Source organism: Gossypium arboreum, chromosome 4 (genome assembly GCF_025698485.1).
Source record: "Gossypium arboreum isolate Shixiya-1 chromosome 4, ASM2569848v2, whole genome shotgun sequence".
Taxonomy (NCBI): Eukaryota; Viridiplantae; Streptophyta; class Magnoliopsida; order Malvales; family Malvaceae; genus Gossypium; species Gossypium arboreum.
The window spans coordinates 116,249,901-116,268,196 of NC_069073.1; the positions used below are offsets into that span (position 1 = coordinate 116,249,901).

At 33.8% G+C, this 18,296-nt stretch overlaps 2 protein-coding genes across 5 annotated transcripts; one reads left to right on the top strand and one right to left on the bottom strand.

Annotated features, from left to right (window-relative positions):
• Positions 1 to 43: 43 nt before the first annotated feature.
• LOC108458563 (uncharacterized) lies at positions 44 to 682 on the bottom strand. The gene has a single exon (XM_017757979.2). It carries the CDS (start codon positions 680 to 682, stop codon positions 44 to 46), a length of 639 nt encoding a protein of 212 aa, XP_017613468.2.
• A 5,662-nt stretch (positions 683 to 6,344) lies between these two features.
• Positions 6,345 to 9,903, top strand: LOC108460663 (E3 ubiquitin-protein ligase RING1). 4 transcript variants are annotated; one of them, XR_001867625.2, is made up of 4 exons: positions 6,345 to 7,494; positions 8,837 to 8,954; positions 9,579 to 9,607; positions 9,708 to 9,903. XR_001867625.2 is itself a non-coding variant. In XM_053026530.1 (3 exons), exons 1-3 carry the CDS (start codon positions 6,473 to 6,475, stop codon positions 9,746 to 9,748), a joined length of 972 nt encoding a protein of 323 aa, XP_052882490.1. In that variant the 5' UTR covers positions 6,356 to 6,472; the 3' UTR covers positions 9,749 to 9,903. The 4 variants fall into 4 exon arrangements, 2 of the variants coding, with proteins under 2 accessions (XP_017615735.1, XP_052882490.1); XR_008281276.1 differs by lacking the exon at positions 9,579 to 9,607 and having other exon boundaries at positions 6,345 to 7,050; positions 7,142 to 7,494; XM_053026530.1 differs by lacking the exons at positions 8,837 to 8,954; positions 9,579 to 9,607 and having other exon boundaries at positions 6,356 to 7,050; positions 7,142 to 7,494.
• Positions 9,904 to 18,296: the final 8,393 nt, after the last annotated feature.

Consider the following 18,296-nt stretch of genomic DNA (forward strand, 5'->3'; position numbering starts at 1 on the left):
GTTTGGTAATTTCGGAGTAGGCAGTTACTCCGATTGTGACCAGCTAATCTGCATACTCCACACAGCTTCCCGTCGGATTTCTCTCTAATTCCATTTCATTACGGATTCTTAATGATTGCGGACGACCTCTCGGGTTCCTACGTAAGCCTTTGTCTGGGATAAGCTCAAAGGTCATTTGAGGAACCTCCCAAGTAGATAGGTCAGGAAGCACGGGAAACTCATTCTCCCATACACGTAACGTGCGTTCAAGTGTGTACACCTCATTGATAAATTGATCTACATTGAGCGAGACCTTAACACAAGTTGCTACAACATGTGCACAAGGATAATGAAGTGTTTGGAACCTCCTACAATCGCATCGTCTATTTCGGAGATCAACCCCGTATAACCTAGGTGGAATACCGGGTCGACGATCGATGGTCTCTGTAACGCGAAACGTTTCATTACGTCGTGAATATACTTCTACGTTCATCGACCTCGCCATCCAATGGTTTGCAACAATTGCATTCCTGACATGTTCGACAAATACGTGTCCTGTCTCTATCTGGTTGACTTGTTGCTGACTCATTCTTGGCATCAAGGTAGCCAACCTATAGAATGTAGCTGAGAAGACAGATGAAATCGGAAGATGTAGCATTTTCAACAACACAACGTTAATCCCCTTCACCAAGTTTGTCGTCATTTGACCGTAACGAAAGCCTTCGTCAAAACTTTGAGTCCATTTCTATGGGTCCATACTATCCAACCATTGTTGGAAAGATGTGTTCGTCTGACCTTCCATGTCACTCTCAAGCCGAGTCATCCTCTGCCGAAAAATGTGTGGTTCTAGCTCGTAAGCTGTGTATGTATTAAGACGATATAAGTTAAGTTACAGTCTCGCCACAAAAAAAATGTATGTTATATATTGAAATGATAAGGTTGTTCTTTACCCATTTTCACAACTTATCTCTTCCAATCTGCATTCTTATAATCTCGATGAAAGTTAGCCGCAATGTGCCGTATGTAGTAAACGGATCTCCATGGCACACCAGAATGCCTAATGGCGGCAATTAATCATTTCCCTCTATTGGAGATGATGCAAATATTATTATTACTAATTACATACCTCCGCAGATTTGTAAGAAAGAATTCCCACGACTCCATGTTTTCTTTATCTACGATGGCAAACGCAATCGGTAGTACGTTCTTGTTCCCGTCTTGAGCAATCGCAATAAGTAAGATTTGTGTATATTTACCGTATAGCCATGTCCCATCCACTTGCACAAATGGCTTACAGTGGGGAAATGCACGCACACATGGATCAAATGTCCAAAACATCCGTTGGAAAATTCTTTTACCCGGTTGTTGTTACTCATCCAGGCCATAATAAGGTTGTGTCTGCAACTCAATGACAGTCCCCGGTACGTACTCCCTCATTGCCGCAATCCATCCCTGCAACTCATTGTACGATGCATCGAAATTTTCGTACAATTGCTCCATTGCCATCTGTTTAGCTATCCATGCTTTTCGGTATGATACTCGATTCTGGAATCATGCCTGCATTTCGATAATTAATACCGAAACTTTAATGGTCGGCATGTCTTCAACCATTGGCATGATGCATGTACAGATATTTTTCGAATCAAGTTTTCGATGATCTTCTGTCATTCGTGTTGAAGTACATGGTGAGGCTCAACAAATTTTCGTATATCCCACATCTGAGACTTCTGGATAAATGCAGCTCGTATCCGCCAATTGCAGCCTTCTGCCGACTTCTAACACTCTCCAATATATAATGTCGGTTTAGACTCGATGACTTTGTAGTCTATTGATATATTCATACTATACCGCTTAATGGCAAATACGAACTCTTCCTTACTTTCGAATCTCTGGCCTACGAACAACTCATCAGGATCAGAATATATGGCCATCTGGTGAGCAGGTAGTATCTCAGGGTACTCCGGGAACTTGGCTGCATGCGCCGCATTGGGGTCTATCAGAGACATGTGTGCCTCAGGATTATTGTGTATCACAATACGACGGATCTGGTTCCCGACTAAAGACGCATTAATGTTTCCATCCTCGTTCACGCCTTCATCGTCAATATCATCTGGGACATCATCCACGTCGGGATCACTATCAATATCGACTTCATAATCAGAAGGATCACTACTTCGGTATACATCATCACCACCCACATCAGTCTCGGGTGTAGCATTAAGATTAATGTCGATCCCATGTGTAGTTGATTGACTACCAACGTATGATATCGGAACCACCATACACGGCTCTTGAGGTCTATCTTCTTCACCTAATGGAGTTGGATCTTCTGTTGACTTCACAATAGCTAACTCAGCAAATAAATGAATCGGTGCATTTTGGTTGCTATGGCAGTAAAGAGCGACCATTGTCTCCACATCTTCATCGTCTACAAGTTCCATTTCGGTGAATTTTATGGGATCCATCGAAACTGGAAACTTATAGAAAATTTTCGAGATCCTTTTCCCACAACGTCTATAAATTTTTTCACTAATTTTTTCCTTCATATCATCAAACGAGATATTTTTATTAAATCTCATTGCAACTTGTTTGCGGCATTCAAATATACATCCGACACTTGTTGTCAAAATTTCTCCATTGAATAAACGCATACGAAAAATTTGTTTTCCATCTTCAATACTAGATCTGTTAAAAAAAGTTCAAAATTCTCATAATTTTTAAAATTTTTGATGCAAAATTTCTCATTCAGAACCTAACAAACAAAATTATTTATCTAACAAAATAACATTAAATAATAAAATTTCTAACAAATTTCTACATTCTATTTAAAATAAATAAATTAAAATACATTGTTTTTCTTCTTCTTTCCTTTCTTCCTTCTTCTTTCTCTCTTTTACTTCTACTAATTTTTTCTTGGTTTTTTGCTCATGCTTTCCGGGAGGGGTATATATAGGAAATGGGTTGAGCCTAACGAGGAGGCACCACATGTTGCCCTACTTGACATGCGCGACATGTTGAGCTTGTCAGGTAGGCGCGACATGTGGTGTCTTCTCAGGAGGCTCAACCCGTATTTTATTAAAACCTATTTTCAGATATAATAAATTTTTATACCAAATAGGTAAAAACCAATAAAATCACTATATAAACTAATTATAAATTACTAATAAAATAGCTATAAAAATATTTTTTAAAATACATTATCAAAAAATCATAATACAATAATACACTACTAAAAATACCATTTTAGAAATCAATTTTATTGCACCAACATTTACAAATTTTATTGCCCTCAAACTCTAATACTACTTTCACCAATATCATCTTTTTCCATTCAATTTCGTCTGTCTTTTCTAATTTTTATTCTCAATCTCTTTTACTTTCAATTTTCTAGTCTCTTGGCTTCTAAAAAATTCTAAATTATTTTCTTTACAGTTATAAATTATTTATAGCAAAATATTTAACAAAATAAATTTAACATTATTAAACTAAACAAAATAATTTAGAATATATAATCTTAAATTATTAATAAATTAATTTTAAAATAATTACAAACACAAAAATTTATCAAATAATTTTAAATTACTAACAATCTAATTTTAAAATAATTATAAAAATTACTAAATTTTTTCTTCTTTCTTTCTTTCTTGCTTCACATTCTTCATTGCTTCACTGCACGGTCAATGGGGTGTGGCGCCCCTGCATCAGGCACCACATGTGGCGCCTACAGGTTACGGGCGACCGGTTTTTAACCCAAATTTTTTTTAAAATATAATAATAATAATAATAATAATAATAAAATATTAAAAAAAAATTATTAATAAAAAAATATGTCGCGCCTATCAGGTAGGCGCGACTAAAAAAAAGTAACCTATTTTGTAAATAATTTATCTAACAATCTATTTTCGTATATAATAATTTTTTTATATCATATTTGTAAAAAACCCAAGATCACCTGATATATGTTTTTCATGTACTCGGATTGACCATTCATTTAAATTTGCTAGCCATTTTTGAATCTAGTCGTAAAAAGGTGTATGGTGAGAGCATTGTCTTTATCATGGTGAGGCCATAAAGTTTCAGAAACTTCTAATCAGGAATTGAAGATTGAAAGATTACATTGAATGTATTGAAAAGAAATGGTCTAATTGTATAGGCATATGTGCACCTGGTAGCATTAAAGAATGTGATGATGGATATGACCAATGATGGGACGAAAGAGCGCCAGTTGGCTTCTACGGGTTGGAGGAGAGGGTGATAGACCTAGACCACTGCAAAGGCCCCTAAAAATTATATAGAAAATAACTTAGGAAAAGGCCTACTTAGACCCAGTTCTGATAGAAGAGGGCTTTATCAGCACCGAAGTCATGATCCACTTTGAACAAAACATAGGTGAAGTTAAAGTAGGAGTTTGGGGCTGCCCAAGAAAGGCAGACCTGAAAACAGAAAAGTTACTTTCCTCTTTATTCTATAACCCATTGGCTGAAGGTGTAGAGATTAGACTTGGATTATGGATTGTGTTAAGTTTTGATTGAGTCATGTAAAATTTTAAATTTAATTTTTAAGCTCAAGCTCAGCATAATTTAAAAAATGGATTTAAAATTTTATTATAAGTTTGACTCAAATTAAAAATATTAAATTCGATCTTGAGCTTGTTTCACTCATATTAAATTTTTAAATTATTCTTTTATATAAAGTAAATTTTAAAAATATAATACATCTAATACATTAAAATATTAAAATAAATATTTTTAATAAATTGAAAATATATTAAAAAAATTAAGATAGTTGCAACTTAACAAGGAAATGCCTCTAAAATAACAGCAAAATTAATAATAAAATAAGATTTATATAATATTCAAATAATAATAAGAAAATATAGCAATATAACAACAAAATGGTAGCAAAACAACAACAAAACAATAGATTCAGGTCAGGCCAAGCCAAAAATAAAAAAATTTTATCTGAAACTTGACTCGTTTAAAAACATGCATTATTTTTTGCCTAAACCGATTTTTTGAACTTGCATTTTTGGCCAACCTTTTTACCATTCAAGCGGACCTTTGGACTTCGGATCGGGTCTAGCGAAAATCTTAGAGTTGGGTAGGAGGAAATGAGTCAAGATATTGCTACAAATCAAAAGAGATTCTAGAAAAGGTAGAGAAGGAACACATTTGATGGGCTATGCCCAAGGAAATTGAACTCATGAAACATTAGTTAAGTTGTTTGAGAGGAGGTGATGGAATGAAGCTAATCGAGCTACCACTACAAGAATAAGAAAGAAGGACCGAGGGGGTTGAGGAAGGTGGGACTTCCTCAAAGGAAAGATTTGTGCTGAAATTTGATTGATTCATTCAGGGGTAGGATCAAGACCTTGACTGAAGCAATAATCATGTAGCCTGTTTGTTTGATGGGTTGATGGCTGATTAGAGTTAGTGGTCAGTCGATCCAACGTTTAAAGTATAACAACGATAGCTACTTGTATTGCTTAAAAGTTGTCTTAGGTTAAGGTTCTTGTAACTTCCCCTATGCGGTGTTTATGCTTAATTTCTTTGTCGTTTTTAAGGTCAACTTATTTGTATTTTTGGAGCATGTATTTGCAATGGTTATACGGGTATGGGTGGTTTCATTAGTCTAGTAAGCAAGACCTAACATTGTCGACCCACCTAACGATTTTAGGTGGTTGAGCCCGGCATTGGCATGACCTTAAGCTAGTTTCTCTAGTTATCAACCATGAAAAGACTTTATAACCATTAACTATCTTTAGAAGATTAATTGATTACATTTATTATCTGGGACTAATCACACTTATGTGATTATTTTTTTTTACAACTCACACGTTAATGGTAGGAGTAAATCACTTTTACTACTTGCACCACTAGCAAGCGATTTTTAATATATTAGATTCAAGTTGTCCATATAGTAATTATATTTTCGTATTTTTTTAGTGCAATTCATATATCATTGATTAGAATAAAACATTTTTATCACGCACACCATTAACAAGCAATTTTTAAATTCCATCTCAGAATATAATTATAGAGCTTACAACTTTAACCAATTGACTAAATGTTAAGTCTCTATTTTTTGAGACAATACTTAAATAAATTATAACTCGTTCATGACCTTTAAATTAAAAGATAATAGTTGTTTTAAATTTGTATATTTTATATATTAAGATAAGTAATAATGTCAATTAAATTAAAATTTAATCGAACATTTAATATACAAATTAATAATGAGATAATTAAAAATTTAATTAAAATATTTTGAGGGTGGGCACAATTTAAAATTTGTTGGCTAAGAAATTAGATTGTAGTAGTGAATAGTGACCATCAAATACCCTCTAATTATTTAAAAAGTAATTAATTAAACTTGGTATAGCTTCTAGAAGCCTCTAAAAAGAGAAAATTGATCTCCCTAAAAGACCACCTTCGATACACATATCCTTTTCCTCTCTGGCTTTTCCGTCCAAAACAATTCTAAAAGGTGAAACATGTCGTCCGACGGGAACGTCACCGGCGGCGGCGGCGCTAACACCGTCGGCGTAACCAATAAGCCTTTCTTTTGCTACCAATGCAGCCGTACCGTTAACATAACAATATCCCCTCCCTCTTCTGATCCGACTTGTCCCATTTGCAACGAGGGTTTCCTCGAAGAATACGACAACCCAAACCCTAATCAAGGCTCCGGTTTCCTAAACCCGAATCCGAACTCAATCCCGTTCCATGACCCTTTCTTGACGTTATCGGATCCGTTCGCTTCCCTCCTTCCGCTCCTTTTTCCGTCCTCTTCATCCACAACTACCTCATCCTCTGCTTCTATTGACCCTAATAACCCTAGCCTATCTGGGCCGACCCGCTCAGGTCGAGGCGACCCGTTCGCTTTCGATCCGTTTACCTTCATCCAGAATCATCTCAACGATCTGCGTTCAAGCGGGGCGCAGATCGAGTTCGTGATCCAGAACAATCCGTCCGACCAGGGCTTTCGGCTTCCGGCGAACATCGGGGATTATTTCATCGGACCGGGCCTTGAGCAATTGATCCAGCAGCTGGCCGAAAACGACCCTAACCGGTATGGGACCCCACCCGCATCTAAATCAGCCATTGAAGCGCTGCCTTTGGTGAATATAACGAAGAGTAACTTGAATTCGGAGTTCAACCAGTGTGCAGTTTGCATGGACGATTTCGAGGAAGGGACTGAAGCCAAGCAGATGCCCTGTAAGCATCTTTATCATAAGGATTGCTTATTGCCGTGGCTGGAATTGCATAATTCGTGCCCCGTGTGTCGTCACGAGCTGCCTACTGATGATCCTGATTATGAGAGGAGGGTTCGCGGGGCACAAGGGACCAGTGGAGGTAATGACGGTGATAATAGTGGGCAGAGGTCTGATGGGGATAATCGGACTGTCGAGAGGAGTTTTAGGATATCGCTGCCTTGGCCGTTTCAGGCTCGGGGACCTGGACCTGCACCAGGTGATAATGCAGAGACGAGGCAAGAAGATTTGGATTGAGAATTGTGAGTATCTTTATTCCGTTTTAACAATTGTATGCATTATGATACCCTTTTTTCTAGTGCGATCTTGATAATTTTGGTGTTTCTAAAAGTTGGGATTTTAGTTCAATTTATTGCGAATCAAATTTAGTGTTGAATGATGATCAAATGAATTTACGAGCTAATATAGTGAAGCTTTTCATCCGAGTTTTGGGTATTCCAAGGTCATGAGGAATCTGGAGAAGAAAATGAGAAGGCCTGCTAAGCATGACAAATTATCGAATTTTCATGCATGTTATGAAGCTCTTTTATTGCCTTAGGATCTTGCAGCATTTGATCAGCAAATGAAACATGCAATTGTGTGAATTTTATAGGAAGTAATTAGTCAAAGACGAATAGATGCATTCTTTTCTTGGAAGTCACTGACTGTCAAATGTAATGTCTGATAGGCTATTTTAGATTATTTCCTTGAATTCATTGACACCATGATGCCTTCAAATTTCAAAACCATCTTTCGTCTTTCTTTATAAAAATATTTGTAAAATGTCACTAGTGGAGTCACTGAGCAAGAACTAAAATTTGAGTTTATTAGCACTTCATTTTGTGTGCTCTCTGTCCATTCAACTTGGTAATTATCTATAAAGAGTGTAGTTGATAATTATGAAGGTGGAGATAAATAATACATTTTTGAGGTTATATATGTTTAATCCTATCTTAACCTTCCGAGGGAATGGAGAAGTCTGAACTTGATTAAGTATCAAAAACTTTCTTGTCTCGTGCTTTCAAAACCCAAAGTGTAGCTTAGCTTTTGATGTGAGAAGTTATAAAGTACAATGATAATTTTACTGTTTTATTCTGGCATATTGGCATCTGATTGAGGTGTTCTTCCACAAAAGAGTGGAAGTTGGGTTGTCTTTTTATTTAGGTAGTAAGGTGAAGGAGCACATAAGTTGTGAGAGAAAAGTAGTAGTTGTGAGGGTGTCAAGGTGAGGAATTAAAATATAGAACCATAATTTCATTATATACTTGCTGTTTATGAACTTGTGGCACTGACATTGTAATCCATGGAAGAAACTCCTGCCAAGTTCTCAAACTTGTGTATAGATTGTCTTGCATGTTATTTTATTGTTAAGCTTTCTGAAGACACTTGTGGTCTTAGCACTGGGGCATTAAACCTTTTCTATTTTCTTTAGACTGCTTTATTTATTTATTTTTTTTGAGAGAACATCTTGCTGAAATCTAGTGAACATCTTAATACTGAGAGTGGCTAGTAGCTTTTGATTCTTCTCTTTTAATGCTGCTTGTGCCTTCTCTTGCATTCATACTGACCAATGTCAAATGTCAATATGATTTTTTTTTTAATAAGGGTCCCCGGATTGAACCCAGGATGGGTGTCAGTTGAAGACTTGAGCACGAGTTCTTCCCCATTCCAACTGTGGTTCAATCAACCAATCTGAATAAATTTTGATGCTGTTGAAATAGTGGTATTATATTATCTGGGAACTTCAATTCAATATGCTCAGTTGAGTGGATGATATGCTGATAATCCATGTTTGCTTAATAACCTTGTAAGGAGGTTGAACTTATTGTTAATCCCCTCTTTACCTTTCTAAAAGAGAATTAATTGTTAGCTAAAATGTTAGGGTGCATCGGAACTGGGATAAGGTTTAGGTTCAATTTATGCCTACTTGAAGAAGGTGCATATCTTTCTCTTCAAAATAGGTTAAAATTTTATTTAGCGGGTTTTCTATAAAGACTGATCTCTGCAATCATACCATATTGCTACCGTCTCCAGCTATTCTGGTTTTCGTTTGTATCCAGTAAAATGAGTCGGGTATTTAGCAAAATTGGTTTATAAAATCAATTATATTCTGCCAAAAAGGCATTTTGTTAATCATCAAGGTCTCCATACTTGTGCATGCTTTGGTTGCTCATGAATTAAGACTGTGCTTGATGGAAAAGTGTGAAAAAAATATAGTTCTGTTATTTAACCATTGGAGTTGTATATTTGTAGTTATATAAATTGCCGTATATTGATCATCAACTGTATTGTGATACTCATATCAGAGCTAACTTCTTATGGTGGTACATGTTTTTGCATGGTGCAGTTACACTTTCACTCATATTCAAAATGCAGGTTTATTATCTTGCCTGCATTTACATGGTCTGTTTGAATGCAATTTTCTCTGAGTCATAATTGTATAATGGCATTCTAACTTAGATTTGATTTTTGGCAGCTCAAAATGTAACAACAAAGTGCCCACATTTGTTTCATTAGACATGGTGCTAAAACATCTACTCACAGAATTTGGGTATGAGAGTTATGTGTAAACATGGAGAATTGAGATTAGTGTTTTGCTATTGGGTATCATATGTACATCTGAAAATTTTACAGCTTTGTTTATCAATGACAACCGCATTTACTCTTTCATACATTGCTGTATAGATTCTTTGATCCCTGCTTAATTTTCTCCCCCCTTATATCTGCAAACTATTGTTATGTGAAACTAAAGTCACAGCTCCGAAGCGTTCTTCATCTGTTGCAAGGCATAACTGAACCACCATCAGAGAAGTACATCTAGAAAGGTAAATATTTTAAAGCACATTTCCATGTTTTCAATTACCCGAGAAAGGTGAGGTTTATTATCACTTTCTCTATTCTAACGAGTTTGACCCTGCACGCTCTCAGTTGCTGAGAGCTAAATAGTTCGTTTCTAGTGCTAGGCAAGGATATAGTACTGGATAGTTTGCCCATGGTGTTTGGTTTGGTTTCGGTTTATATTGAATTCTGGGTAAATACAGTTCACCCTTATGAATATGTCGATCATGTCACTTTTCTAGTGACCAAACTTAGGTGGATTCGAGTTGGTTGGTTTAACTTAGGGTTCGATCCTGTATTTGTAGCTCATATTCCCTTCACTTTTGTAGTATAGTTGCATGTATAGAAAATATAATATGAATATGATAGGAGATCTATAAGGGCAAACATGAAATGGAAAAAGTAAAAGCATGTAGTTAGGTAAAAGGATTTAGGGCTAGGGTTGAAGTAAACAGGTGATGTGGCAAGTGGCAACACTTCATTGGTCCATAATAATTATTATAGTACCTAATTGAATCTCGTTATCTAGAAGAAGAGAAAAAAAGGAAAAGGAGGAATTTATTGATAATCTGCAAACACCCAATGGTCCATTTCATTAGTACGTCCAAAAAAACAAGTCGACACGGGATCTGCATGTTTCACATGTTCATGATTTTGTGGCTTCAATTGTGTTTCCCATTCTCATCAACTTATATATATATATATATACACAGGTACATATAAGTAATAAAAGAATTAGGGCCCATTTGATTAGTTCAATTAATTGAAAATATTTTCAGTTAAATACGTTTACAATTTAGAATAAAAATTATCTGATAGAATTATTTGATAAAAATAGTGTTAAAAATAATGAGATTAGAGTTATTTATCACGTCATAAAATATATTTTCAATTTACTTTATTTTTTATCTATTTTAAAGATTATTCTTGAAATCATTTATGTTCATTAATTTATCTACTTGTTAATTTGTTTTATTAAAATCAGCAAATATTTCATATGTATTCAAAGTTACTTATAATTTAACTCTTGAAGTTTTTACAAGATAAAAATATAAAATGAAAAAATAATATATTTATATGCAGTATATAATTATCATATCAAACAAGCGGAATTTAAATGTGTTTAAATAGATAAAGATCAAAGTTTTATGTATATATATGACTCATATTGACTATTGTATAAATTAAAAATTTTGTATTAAATTATATATTGAATTCAAATTTATGTTTATTAAAATAAATTTTAATTTTTACACTAATTTAAATTCGTTTAATTTAAATTTTAGACAAAAACTTTTAACTATTATTCTAAATAAATTATGACAATCGTTATTATTATTTGTTATTGATTAATCAAACCAAAATGACATTTTGTCCTTTGGCATAACTACTATATTTTACTACCATTATCTTTATTATTACATTGTTTGAAAAATAATTATTTTTAAATATAGCATTTTAATAATTTTATATGAATAATTACTTTTTATTTTTTTGGTAGATAAAGAAGCTAAATACATTTAATTATAACAGGAATTATATTTAACACCAACACTATCTTGTAAAATTTTATCTCGATTATCTTGAAGAGAACATTGTAAATTCTTAAACCAAGAGGAACGTTTCTTTCTAATGTTGATGAGTGTAAAAGTTGCTGTAGTTGCATTTTTGTTGTTTTTCTTTTAGGTGTGTTTTTATTTGGAATTTTTATGGTTTCTAAATGTTGTAACCTTATTTGGGGTGTTGATATTTTATCAATAAAAATTTAGCCTTAGCAAAAAAAAAAATATATTTTACCATTTGGCATTATTCAGTGTCAATGTGTATCATTATACGTTCTCTCTTCTCACTAAAACAAATTTATTCTTCTCATATTTAAACTTATTTATTCTCTTTTCTCTTTTCTTCTTCTTCTTCTCTTTGTTAACTGATGTTAAGATGATGAAAGAAAAGAAAAATTGAGTAATGAGGTTGCTGCCAAACCTTCAGCCATCTCCATCACTCAATCTCCAACATCGCCAAGCCTACTACCAAGAAATAGTTTTAACTTTATGATTAAAATCAACCAAAATTTCTTCTTACTTCATTTTTATAACAAAGACAATTTTTAATTGTATGTTTCTAATTTGTCTTTAGGTTTGATATTGTTTCTAGATGATTTGATGCTAACAAATCACAATGGAGCAAGTAAATCTCTCTTATTTTTTCATGGATTAGAAAAAAATTGGATTAACTTTCTTATTTCTGAAATTTTAATTGAATAAAGAAAAATTATTCTTAAAATTTTATTTGCATGCAACTAAGTGATGAAGAGAAAATGTTTTGATGATGACAAAAATGAAGTGAAAAAATGCATACTAATTTTATTCCTTTTACATTTTTCTAGTATTTTCTCTAAGCACTATAATATAATTTTTTAAAAATAATTCTATCTAATTTGAAAAATATGATCCCAAAAACAATTTATATAACTTATCACGTGTTGGTTTATTATTTAAAGTACATTAAAGTAGTATTTATCTTTCATGCAGAACTTTCGGTTCAATAACAATATGATCGAAATTGTAGATTCAAATCTTTTTCCCCAATCAATGTATGCATATATATAAACATTTCAAATTAGGGAAGAATTTATTAAGATGGGGAGAAAGTAGCGAATAATTTTGTGATGGTTTAAGGCTAGTGGTATGAACAAATTAATTGGTTGCAAATATTAATTGAGGATTTGCAAAGACATATTCAGGTGATGAATTGGAGAGTACGTGCAATATTGAAGAGACAGTGATATACATATATCTGTAGTGTTTTTTGTTTTTGAGGAAATACATACCTCTTTTATTGAATAAGGAAACTTGATTATTACGTATTTCAAATTCGATGGTGCTTGAGCCTTGACAAGTATGCATATCAACGAAGAGCAAAACATTGTTTCTATTTTACAATTTTGGTGTTTAATATAAAATGCAATATATGCATGTAATAATGAAATAATTTCTTAATTTTCAAAATGAAAATATTTTCAAGCAAAAAAACTTTGAGCACCACTAGGCCAATGCCTCACACTTGTTAATAAACATACAAAAACTAAAGAAAAGCTAAGAGTGATAAGCTAGGTTTTGGGACAAAAATAATAAAAAGGAATCAAACACAAAGCCTTAAGCACACAACCCAATACTTAACTGCTAAACCAAATCAATATACATGTCACAAATAACACTCAAATAAGTTATAACATTTGGGACGTTACAATTTTTGTGGTTTTTTAGTGTTAAAACCATGTTTTGGGGTGTTGATATTTTAATTTAAATTTTTAACCATAACAAAAAATATTTATGTTTTTTTGACAGCCAACATTATTTAGAGCTAGTATGCACCTTTTTATTCTCTTTTTTCTCATTCAAAGAAACTTATTTCTTCTCCCATTCAAACTTATTTCTTCACTTCTCTCATTTCTTTTTCTTCTTCCTCTCTTTGTTAGTCGATGTTAAGATGGTGAAAGAAAAAGAAAAAAAGTGAGTAATTAGGCTGTTGCCAAACCTTCAGCTATCTCCATCACTCAAACTCCAACATCGGCAAGCCTACCATGAAGAACTAGATTTAAATTTATGAGTAAAATCATCCAAAGTTCTTTCTTAATTCCTTCTTTTAATAAAGGTTGTTTGTAACTGGATGTTTCTAATCCGTGTCTTTAGGTCAAACACCATTTCTAGATGATTTGGAGCTAATGAATCACATCAGAGTAAGTAAATCTCGTATTTTTTCCATAGATTAAAAAAAAAGGATTAACATTACAATTCCTTTAATTTTCTTTAATAATGAAAATTTCTTCTTAAAATTTTGCTTGCACACAACGAAGTGATAAAGAGGAAGATGTTTATGATGATGATTATAATTAAGAGGTGAAAAAAAAAACTCATACTAATTTTCTTCCCTTTACCTTTTCCTAGTATTTTTCTCTATGTACTATAATATTATTTACAAAAATTATATCCTATTCAATTCCGACAACAAATGACGATCTCAAGAGGAGTTTTTGTAACTTATACCTGTTGATTTGTTATTTGAAATACATTAAATTATTATCTTTTTTCACTCCAAACATTCGATTCAATAACGGTATGATCCAAAGGGTAGATTCAAATCTTTTCCCCAACCAATGTCTATTTATATATGTATATATAAACCCTTTATAAATTAGGAAAGAATTTATTAATAAGAAAGAAAGTAGTGAATAATTTGCCATGGTTTAATACCAGTGGAATGAATAGCTTAATTGATTCATATATTAATTTAGGATTTCCAGAGACATGTTCAGACAATGCACTGAAAATACAGGCAATGTTGAAGAGACAACAGTATTCATATAGTTATAACTTTTTTTCTCTTCAATCTTACCAAACAGGTGTGTTGCATGCATAAGTAAGCTCTCCCCAAAATCTACAAGCTTCAGCACCTAACATTACTCAATGCTAGTGTGCACCTTCATATATTCTCTCTCTTCTCACACAAACAAATTTTATTCTTTCTCATTCAAACTTATTTATTTCTACTTTTTTTAATGTTCAATCTGTCCAGAAAATTATAGATAAAATAATTAAATGAAAGTTTGGGAGAAATTTTCTTTTATTTGAGATTTCATGTGATTACAAAATAATTTGGGACTTAATGTAATTATTGCATATCAATAAGTCTTAAAAATTACAATGCTTTTTTGCTTGTTTTTTTTTTTGAGCTTTATGACATATCTTTTCATTTTTTTTTTGTTGTTCTTCCTCTAGTTTGCCTTTGAGTTGTAGAATTGAAATGATGAATGTAATAGCTGATGTAGTTGCCTTTTTGTTGTTTTTCCTTTAGGTGTGTTTTTTGTCCGGGTTTCTGTGTTTTTTAATGTTGTAACCTTGTTTCGGGGGTGTTGGTCTTTTAAATAAAAATTATAACCTAAGAAATATATATATTGACATCTGCCATTACTCAATGCTAATATGAACCTCTATATATTCTCTTCTCTCACTCAGATAAACTTAATTCTTCTCACATTCAAACTTAATTCTTCTCTTCTCTCATTTCTTCATCTTTTTCTCTTTGTTAGTTGATGTTAAGATGATGAAAGGAAAAGAAAAAGTGAGTAATGAGTCTGCTACCAAACCTTCAGTTGTCTCCATTACTCAATCTCCAACATTGCCAAGGCTACCACCAAGAAATAGGTTTAAATTTATGAGTAAAATCATCAAAAATTCCTTCTTAATTCTTGTTTATGACAAAGGCAGTTTGTAATAGTATGTTTCTGATTTGTATGTTTAGGTCTGATACAATTTTTAGATTATTTGATGCTAATGAATCACAGTGGAGCAGGTAAATCTCTCATATTTTTTCATAGATTAGAAAAAAAAAATTGGATTTACATTTCTATTCCATTAATTTTCTTTGAATAATGAAAAATTCTTCTTAAAATTTCGTTTGCATGCAATAAAGTGATGAGGAGGAGGATGTTTATGCTGATGACAATAATCAACAGGTGAAGAAAAAAATTCATTCTATCTTTTTCCCTTTACATTTTTCTAGTATTTTTCTTTTGGTACTACGATAAATTTTTTCAAAAATTATTGTCCTATCCAATTCTGACAAAAAATTGATGATCTTGAAAAGAATTTATGAAACTTATCACATGTCGATTTATTATTTCAAATACATTAAATTATTATCTATTTTTCACTCCAAACATTAGGTTTTATAACAGTGTGATCGAAAGGGTAGATTCGAATCTTTTCCCCAACCAATGTCTATTTATATATGTATATATAAACCCTTTATAAATTAAGGAAGAGTTTATTAATAAGAGAGAAAGTAGTGAATAATTTGCCATGGTTTAATACTAGTGGAATGAACAGCTTTAATTGGTTGCAGATATTAATTTAGGATATCCAAAGACATCTTCAGGTAATGCACCGAAGAATACAAGCAATGTTGAAGAGACAGCGGTGTAGACACTCAATTTTGCCCGGGCCCAGAAATAATTTCAAAAAAAAAAGTCCAAGTCCAGTATAAAATTACAAACATATAATTTGGCCCAATCGAAATAGACCATGCCATTACTTGAAAAGATTGAAGGTCCATCTATGAGCTTGACTCATATGGAAATATAATCTTTAAGGATATGCAATCTTAGATATGATATGCAATCTTAGATATGATACGCAATTTTAGAAATGGTTTCGACAGCTTGGTGACTCCACTGGGGATTAATAAGAGAGTCAAGGCGTGTAATTGATTATCTCTTGCCTTAATGTCGGAAATTAAAAATTTTAAAATTTAATCCTCTTTGCATTACATATGTTTGTATTATTGCATGTGTTGCTATATTCTGATACGCATTGCATTTGCATGACCGTTGTGGTTATATCCTTAAGTGGGAGTGAGAAACTATGCCTTCGTGAGGTTTTTGCCTCCGTGTAGGATAGTGGATCAAACTTATGGTTTCGTGAGATTTTCATCTCTGTGTAGCCATAGGGAAATGTATTCCCCTGAACCGAACTCGATTCAAATGAGCCTATAATGGGTGAGGATCGAGGAATTTGCTGGTTCGGGTACCTCAAACTTTAGAACCAACCTTATATCGAAAGACCGTAAGAGCCCAACTTAGTTAGGTTTAAATTTTAGATACTACCCTTATAAGTTATCGTTGAGATTTATTGATATCATGTGATACTAACTATTTCTTTTCTTTTGTTTGTATGTCATTTTGCATTTACCAAGGTATCGATTCACGGTCAGTTTCTAAGTTAGGAAGTTTTATTATGGAGAACAGACTTCTTGATAGAGCGGAAGGCAACGTTAACGTCCATAGATGGTCTGAGCAAACTCAACTAGAAAAGGGAGATAGTATAGCTGTGGGGTATATGTCGGAGTTGTCAGACTACACTCACATCAGTGTCACGCAGAATAATCTCCAAGAACTTAAGGAAATTCGGGATCAGTGGGGCAAAGAGACCAAGCAATTATTTTATGATAATTACAGAGACTTACCTTACTTGCTCGATGTTCAGGTAGATGAGCATTTGTTCCGAGCCCTTACTCAGTTTTGGAACCCAGCATACAGTTGTTTTACCTTTGGGGAGGTAGATTTAGTGCCTACTGTGGAGGAGTACACAGCCTTACTTCGATGTCCTAGATTCCAGTGTGATAGGATTTATTCTCGAGCTGCTTGTGTCCTAACCTTTGGTAAGAAGTTGATGACCATTACGGGGATGAGCAAGTAGTGGATTATGGCTAGAATTAAGGAAAAGGGTGAGAGTAAGTGCATTCCGTGGGGAGCTTTGAAAGATCTAATCCAGACACATCCAGACGAGGCGAAGAGGGTAGACATTTTTGCCTTAAGCTCCCAAGGCCTTGGGATATGTGGATGAGGCGACCGCGGATCTCTTCCATCGACTTAGCAAACGGGTCACTTCTGTTCTTACGATTTTGGCGGAGACATTCAGGTCCTTGAATGATGTAGGAGGGCCAGTGCAGGCAGGCTTGTTGGTTGTGCTCAGTTACTTTTAGCTTGGTTCTACAGTCACTTCCGATTGATAGATAGGGTGGTTTGTCGGGTCTTCTTTGAGGATTACTCCCCGTTAAAGGACATAGCAGCTTTAACAAGGAGAGTTGATGTTCCCGAAAAAAATTGGATAGTGCTACTTCAGAACCTGCAGTCAAATGATCTGGAGTGGAGGGCTCCATGGATGATTCCTGGTGAGATTCTTTACCGATGCGGCAGTTTTGATTGGGTCCCTTTATTGGGAATTTGGGGTGCCATTGGTTATGCCCCTTTGCTTGTAGGTAGCATGGATTGAGACAGTTCATACCGGCAACTTACGGGTTGGTCTAAAGTGAGTTCGCGTACAGAGGAGCCGACTACAAGAGGAAAAGTCCAAAGCCGAATATTGGGAGAGGAAGTTCCAAGAGATGCAATTACGGAATTTTACCTTAGAGAAAGAAAATCAAGGGTTAAAAACTAAGGTGACTGAGCTTGGGCGATTCCTTCATCTGTAACAAATTCGTGATTCCACGGTAGAGGTAAAGAAGCTAAAAGGCAAAGTTGAGGAGTTAGAATCAGCATTGCAAGATAGTAAGCTTTTTATCGAGTAGCTTGAGGCACGAGAGGATCATTTAAAGGGAGAACTACGCCAGTCTAAAGAACAAGTCAGAGATAGAGATTACCTTATTGGAGAAGCCATAATTCAGATCC